This window comes from Toxotes jaculatrix, chromosome 20 (assembly GCF_017976425.1).
Source record: "Toxotes jaculatrix isolate fToxJac2 chromosome 20, fToxJac2.pri, whole genome shotgun sequence".
In the NCBI taxonomy this organism is placed as follows: Eukaryota; Metazoa; Chordata; class Actinopteri; family Toxotidae; genus Toxotes; species Toxotes jaculatrix.
Window position 1 is genome coordinate 2,151,408 of NC_054413.1, and position 7,748 is coordinate 2,159,155.

The following is a 7,748-nucleotide window of genomic DNA, read 5'->3' on the forward strand; positions in this document are numbered from 1 at the left end:
CTGCGGCACACGGTGGTCGAGATAAAATCCAAAAGCTTCATTTTTCCTGAGAATCTCTGCTGACATTTTGACAGACATGGCAGCTTCTCATCTGCATTCTGTGGTGCAAAAGGAGATAGCTGGCTAGGTAATTCTGCTGCAAAGCCAGGAGTCATTCAGCCATTTGTTCAGTGTAATGGGTTCACCCCCTCAGTGAAGTAGCACTGTTAGCAGAAAGTAACCTGATAATGAGTCTAAATTAATTACTTTTGCATTGAATTATGGATATTTTGCTGTTGTAGGCCCCTTTGGTTGTAAGAGGCTGTAGACAGTGTCCGAATATTTAGATTTCATCTATTGTGTTCACTTTAAATACAGGATATCTTATGTTTCAAAGACATTAGATTCCATAAGGAATCTAGGAGAAATATTCAGGGTACAGACAGACTGTTGGACGGAGTGATGAGCACTGTAAAATCCAATTTGTGTAAGTAGCAAGTGAAGGTGACAGATGATCCCAAATCCCGACCAGGGCAATAAATTCCACTTACAATATGTAAATAATTGTTATGCAGTGCAGAATTTTGTCCACTCTGGGACAAGGTGATCTCATCTGAGAGGAAGTTACCCAACAACAAACCCGAGGCCAGTGTGACCCATCGCTGCTCATAAACATTAAAGAGCACATTTGCGTGCGTGCGCTTAAAAGGCTGAGGTGGTCTTTGGTTGTTGTTTACCTGTTTTCCTGTGCGTGTGTGTGCCCACTATTTCTACTTAGTGTGTCCACGCTATCTGTGATGGTGGTAGGTGCACAGGCAGGGAGGACCTGAGCACAGACACACAGAGAGGCTGATGCAATGAAGGAACTTTAATGGAGTAAGTGATGAGGACCAGGCGTACAGAACAAGTTAGGCAGGTACAGACAACAGGTAACAGGAACAAGGGTCCACAGTTCCAGTGATTAGAAATGGAAAAGAGATGAGCAGGGTGGAGCAGGAAACAGGAACAAAGTCTGGGGACATCTGGTGGGTGGGTGGAGTATGACAGGGGCCAATAAACTGAGCTGAGACAGAAATCATGACAATCTGTGCCGACATCTGTCTGTGTTTGTGTTTATCTGTGTATCTCTCTTTAGTGAAGACTGATTTCCTGCTGGCGAGTCAAAGCTGTGTGTAGCTGAAGATAACAAAGACAAAAACAGGTCTAATTTATTCCAGTACCAGCATATTGAGGACACATTTTGGAACCAGCACGTTGCAAAAAAGCAGAGTTCTCTAATGTTCAGCACCTGCTGTCTGCCTCTGTGGACTTTACGTAAAGTAAAACAAATGGAGGGCAGTGTGGTCTTTTGTTTTGTTTTGTAATCAGCACTACTGAATGGATAGCAGACGTGATTCACTTGCTGTTTTTTTTTTTTGAAGAAAAAAATAACCTCTTTGTGGACCTTTTGAGCTGCGATTATTTTCTCGCAGTGCAGTGAGGTGCAGTTGTGTTTATTTGTAATCATTAGGAGCCAATCTGAGTTTGTGGTGTCCGGGAGAACACTGCTGTCCCAGCTGCAAATTGACCGTAATACGTTCCCCTGTCCTTTGGGGGTTTGGAGTCCTGAGCTGAACTTGCAAAGTCAAACTCCCAAGTACAGAGTCCAATGTTTTCACAGTGTTTCACATCACTGAGAGAGACCTTTAGTCTGCCTCTCCATTCAGGTGCTTTCAGACTTGAAGTGGCCTCCATCTATGTTTTTTTTTTTCTCATATATAAACACAGGGCAGCGGCTATGAGAGCGAGAGTGACTGTCCCTCTTGTGAATGCCATCAAAGTTCAAGACGGATCAGCCTTTTCAACTTACCGCCGCGGCTCGCCGTGTGACCATGGTGACCACAGAAACTACAGGGAGGGAAACGATACAGAGGCTGATTTTATCGCCGGTGAGTTATCTGAATGACTCACCTACCTATGCTACTAAAACCGTACCTGTTCAGCTGCACGATGAGATAGTGGATAGTGGACAGCAGCATTTCTATGGCAGACGGGCGGGCTCTCTCCATGGTGCTATGACAATCAAACCCAGTCACTTACTGTGTCTCTCTCCATGGTGCTGAACCGTCAGGCACAGTCTCAGTGTCTCTGTTCATAAACTGACTACACACAGGCAGTAAGAAGTGGACGCATATCTGCCATTACCACTGCTAATAGCACTATTGTCTCTTTTACTACAACGTCTGTGAGGACAGCAGGCGCAGAACATCCAACAACAAGATTATACAACAATAATAAATACAAATTTTAAGTGCAAGTAAAGGTCTCAGGTGCATGGGGCGCTCACATGGACATGATTCCCATCACACTATTTTCTTAATCTGTATTTATTGTAAGTGACAGAAAGGTGTCCTGCATGGTGCTAAAACGTTTTTACATGTCAGAAATGAAGACGCAGGTTGTTTTCTTTTCCACTTACTTGCTTTACTTACCTTTACCATGGTAACAGCTTTTAAAAGGTATTTCATTAAAAAGAGAAAAATGGCCTTGACTGCGGTTTCCATTGGTGTTCACATAATCGCAGTATCTGATGCATTCGTTTAATTAGATTCTTGAGATGGGAATTAGGTGGAGTAGTTTTCTCTTTTCAAGATCTTACATGTTATGAAAATATTCCTATTATCTTGGTCACATCTATATTTCTATATTTGAAAATGTGACCAGTGGAGATGAGTCACAATGCTACTCTATTCAAGTTCTGGCACAAGAGACTTTTTTATATATGACGAATGACTGTTTAGGTCTGTAGTTATGAGGTTGCCTTTACTTTGAAAGTCTTTTATTTTATTCTGTTTAGTAAATTGCTGTCAACCTGAATCAGTCTTTCCCATTAAATTAGAGACAAATGGGTTTACAATTCAGCAGCACGCAGACAAAACCATGAGCCATGAGCAGAGCACTAAAAAAACAGAGAAGGGAAAACAAAATAAATAAGACCAGTCGATATTAAGATACAGTGAACCGCACGCTGTGCTATCGTTGTGGTGATGCTAAACTGAATGGAAAAGGTGAAGGTGACGAACACAGTCCTGGTGCGTGACTCAGATCAGCATGTAGGCTGCTGGTAATTCCCACGATTCAAGGTACATTCAGAGTGTGCAGTAAAAACAATCTTACAAGTCCATTACGTGACACACTGCGATAGAGGTCGACTAACAGTCTTGGTCATAACTTGTTTCAGACGGTCAACATGAGTCCTCAGTTTTTCAATCAGCGTCTAAATGCTCATAGAAGCTTTTCAAACATCTCCAGCAGCTTATTCTTCTCTCGTCCTCTTCGGTTTGAAGCTTAGTGAGCAAACTAATGGACAACCACATCATTTCACCTTTACACTGTAAGTAATAATTATATATCACAAATACTTTTCGTGGCTTTTGTGGAAACAAAGTTTAATATTTAATATTATTGTGCATCATTATTTGGGTGATACTTGTTAGCTACAGTACGTACGACTTTCCCATCCCCCGTAAAATAACATTTTGCAAACACTAAACACTGAAAATTACCACATGCATAGAGTGAATAATAATCACTGTGCCTATTCTTGTATTCATCCATGGCACACACTACGGGCAGTTACCTTTTGTAGCAGTATTACCTTATAATTATCATATATACAAAAAGATAATTGTTGTGCTGTTACGCTGAATGCTACTCTGCCTCATACAAATAAATTTAAGTCTGGTCTGTGTACTGAAATATTGAAATTCTTGGGAGAGAGACAGTCCTTTCACTGAAGGTTATCCATCTTTATCATCAGTGCCATCCGCTGTTAAATACACTCTCTCCAGGCAGCAGCTTGTGTTACAACACTCTGATTACAGCCAAACATCGATTTGTCATTAGAAACGTTGTCGTTGTGTGTAGCCGACGCAGGCTATTCAGCCTGTTTATTGCAAGAAGCTGATATTAATCAATATGATGAGAGATATACTGTAAGCAAGTTCGCTAAGCTGATTTACCAAGAAGGTTCTTAGAGAGCTGGAGATACATTATCATCAAATCCATCATCAGATACTTTAATGGTTTAATGGCAGTTTGGCACTTATTGAATTATCTAAGCACAGTGATGTGACAAATCTGCAAGAACTGAACGCGCTGAGAAGGAAAAAGATGCAGCGTTAAGAAAAAAAAAACTCAACAACTAAATTGTTATCATTTTTGTGACCCCTTAAATTTCCATCCAGCGCCATAATCAAGTCAAAATTTCAGTTAGTTGAATGCTTTGGGTTCTGGAGGCTGTCCTTCCGTGGAAAACGACCCCGTGGGACATTTGCACAAGCAGCTTATTACAAACCATGATTCTGCTTTATGGTTAAATGGCATCTATCTCCCCAGCAAATGCCTGAAAACACAGGACTCTCACAGAGGAGACTGCAGCGTGTTTCCTGTTTCAAACTGATGAACGTCAACGTTTCTTTTAACCACATGTTTATAATTGTAACTATGACAACAAAGCGAAGTACGTATTTTAACTCGTAAACCTAACCAAGTTGTTTTCCTGCCTAAACCGCCGCATTAACACATGGTAACAGGGTTAATTATTTATTTTTCAGGCACATCTCCTGCTGCCCGTGATTGTGTAAGAGCTGTGAAAACACAAATGGCCTACACTCAATATTGTGCTTGAACACAGCCAGTGAAGACAACAGATGGAGGACCGATGCTGCTGTTGGTGCTGCTTTCACTACACCTCCTGGGTAGGCATTGTAAGTTTTTTTGTTTGTTTGTTTTGTTTTGTTGCTATGCTGCTACACTTTGCAGCTACTTTGGACAGGGAAATAAATGAATTATAGCCTTTTACAATTATATAACACACAAAAAAATAAAAGTAAATGCCATTATCTACTCCTTGGTCACTGTTATTGAACAGGTGTTGACTGACACAGATGAATTAGCATCCTTTTTTAAAAAGGTTCACGGGATTTATCGACTCACTAAACACAGCTGTTCCTGGAGGGCTTCGAAAACTGTTGATTTGTTCCCAGCAGTACTTGCTCCATAATATGATTCTGACTTCAAAACAAACCTGCTTCGGAAAATTAATTCAAGCTGTTTTTCCGCTTTAGATAAAACTGACTGCAGGGATTTACTTTGTATTTGAGTCAACTGAGTTATTACAAGTGTGGAATATAAAACTATCAGGATATTACTGTATACGACAACACTGGATGAATACAGGAAATAATAAAGTAAAACAGAGGGATGTTGGATCTGGTCAGTGTTTTTGCCATAAAATGGGGAAACGTAACGTTTTTGGAATCTATGAAGTCTATTCAACTCTCTTATTGTTTAGTATTTCTTCTTTTTTTTTAAATCTATCAGTCTGCACGTACTTGGCTTTGCAGACATCAATGTCAGAGGAGAAAGAACGCTCTATTCATTAAACGTTCTTTTTCATGAGCGGTGTCAGTGCAATTTCGCTTGTGAACAGACCTGCTATTAACGATCATCAGTTATGAAAGAGCAGACCTTGAAACAAGGCAGATGGACTCACACCATCACGCAAAGTAAAGTTGATTCAAAGAAAACCTTGAAACAGGTTCACACTGAGACATGGTTGTTACGATTTATCCAGCCAGCTCAGTAACTTCCACAAGGCTGCTGTGAGAACACGTTTGTGTAGAGACGAACTGTTGGATGCAGCGTCCAGTATAATACCGCCACAACTAAATATTGCATTGTACGTGCGTTTAAATATGGTATATTAGATATATATTACCAGTAACTCACTTTTTGTTCATTCATTCGTTCATTTGGGGGGTGTTTATTATTCTTAAATGGGGTGAAAACCTGAACCATGTGATTTTATTTCACATCATTAGTATTGAAACCTTGTTATTTGCTGCAGCACGTTTCTGAAACTCATTCATGTTCGAATCTGTTCATTCATGTGCGTCAAGCCAAACTTTGCTCCTCCTCCCACCTCATCAGCCAGCCGATAGGACGGCTGACGGGAGTGTGTGTGCATGTGTGTGCATGTGTGTGTGTGTGTGTCTGGTATAATAGAAGCGAGAGAGGGAGAGAGGGAAGACCACAGTAGCTTGCAAAGTGATGATCTGCCTGCACTCGCACAGCGAGCTGCTGTGCTCTGCTCTCTCTGCCTCTCTGTTCCTGCTCACTGTTAATTAGTCTCACACATGCTCCTTCCTGCACGCTTTCTGCTTTCTTCTTCACTCCTTCCATTCATCTTTCCCCTCTCTTTTTAGAAAACATTTAGACCAAATTCTTACTACACTCTTTGAGAGATGAGAGGACAGTGGTGAGACTGTCTTTGCCTGAGAGTAACTGCAGCAGAAGGAAATTGCCTTTCTTGGTTAACCTGAAAGGTGCAAACGGGAACAGAGAATACTGGCAAAGATTTTTTTCATTCCCCTCTGAGGGCAAAGAGGTTGTTGTCCAGATAGTGAGGATGACTGAAAGCCTCACACGCTAAGACCAGGTGGACAAATAAGAACAGAAAAAAGAAGACTTCACCTACGAAGACAAGGAATTAAAAAGGAGACATCATGAACACCACAGAGCACCACGGACTGATCCAAGGCTACCACAACAGGAGCCAAACCTCAACTACTTTGCCACTTGACAAGGACTTATCAGCTGAGGAGAAGGACTCATCGACGGGATGTTATGAACAACTGCTGATTTCCACTGAGGTTTTCCTCACTCTGGGCATCGTCAGCCTGCTGGAGAACATCCTGGTTGTTGCTGCTATAGTCAAGAACAAGAACCTCCACTCGCCTATGTACTTCTTCATCTGTAGCCTCGCTGTTGCCGACATGCTCGTCAGCGTCTCCAACGCATCTGAGACTATTGTCATTGCGCTCATCAACGGAGGCAACCTCATCATCCCCGTCACGTTGATCAAAAGCATGGACAATGTGTTTGACTCCATGATCTGCAGCTCTCTGTTAGCGTCTATCTGCAGCTTGCTCGCCATCGCGGTCGACCGCTACATCACCATCTTTTACGCGCTGCGATACCACAACATCGTCACCCTGCGGAGGGCAATGTTGGTCATCAGCAGCATTTGGACGTGCTGCACCGTGTCTGGCGTACTGTTCATCATCTACTCAGAAAGCACCACGGTGCTCATCTGCCTTATCACCATGTTCTTCACCATGCTGGTGCTCATGGTGTCGCTGTACGTCCACATGTTCCTGCTGGCACGCTTGCACATGAAGCGAATCGCAGCGCTGCCGGGCAACGCGCCCATCCAGCAGCGGGCCAACATGAAGGGCGCCATCACCCTCACCATCCTGCTCGGGGTGTTCGTGGTGTGCTGGGCGCCCTTTTTCCTCCACCTCATTCTCATGATCACCTGCCCCAGGAACCCCTACTGCACCTGCTTCATGTCCCACTTCAACATGTACCTCATCCTCATCATGTGCAACTCCGTCATTGACCCCATCATCTATGCCTTTCGCAGCCAAGAGATGAGAAAAACCTTCAAAGAGATCTTCTGCTGCTCGCATGCCCTCTTGTGCGTGTGAGCTGCCTGTTAAATGTCAGCAGAGCTACAGCCTCGACAGCCACAATCTGCAATTTAAATGAAAGTTGGCCAGGAAGGACCTTGAGGCTTTGAGCTGTGATCACTGTGGACTGACGAGACCGACGTTTTGCCCCGTGCTCCCACTGTCGGCCGTAAATGATTGATGAGCAGGGCGCTTGCCTCTGGTGTCATGAGTCAGGTTGCTGCAGAGGTAGGTGCAAACACCTTGTAACATAGA

The 7,748-nt window shown here is 42.9% G+C and overlaps 1 protein-coding gene across 1 annotated transcript; it reads left to right on the plus strand.

Annotated features, from left to right (window-relative positions):
• Positions 1 to 6,527: 6,527 nt before the first annotated feature.
• On the plus strand, positions 6,528 to 7,511 carry mc4r (melanocortin 4 receptor). Its single transcript, XM_041065750.1, has one exon. It carries the CDS (start codon positions 6,528 to 6,530, stop codon positions 7,509 to 7,511), a length of 984 nt encoding a protein of 327 aa, XP_040921684.1.
• Positions 7,512 to 7,748: the final 237 nt, after the last annotated feature.

Bases quoted from the DNA above. Each gene is read 5' to 3' on its own strand.
- mc4r (XM_041065750.1), top strand. From the start codon at position 6,528: ATGAACACCACAGAGCACCACGGACTGATCCAAGGCTACCACAACAGG.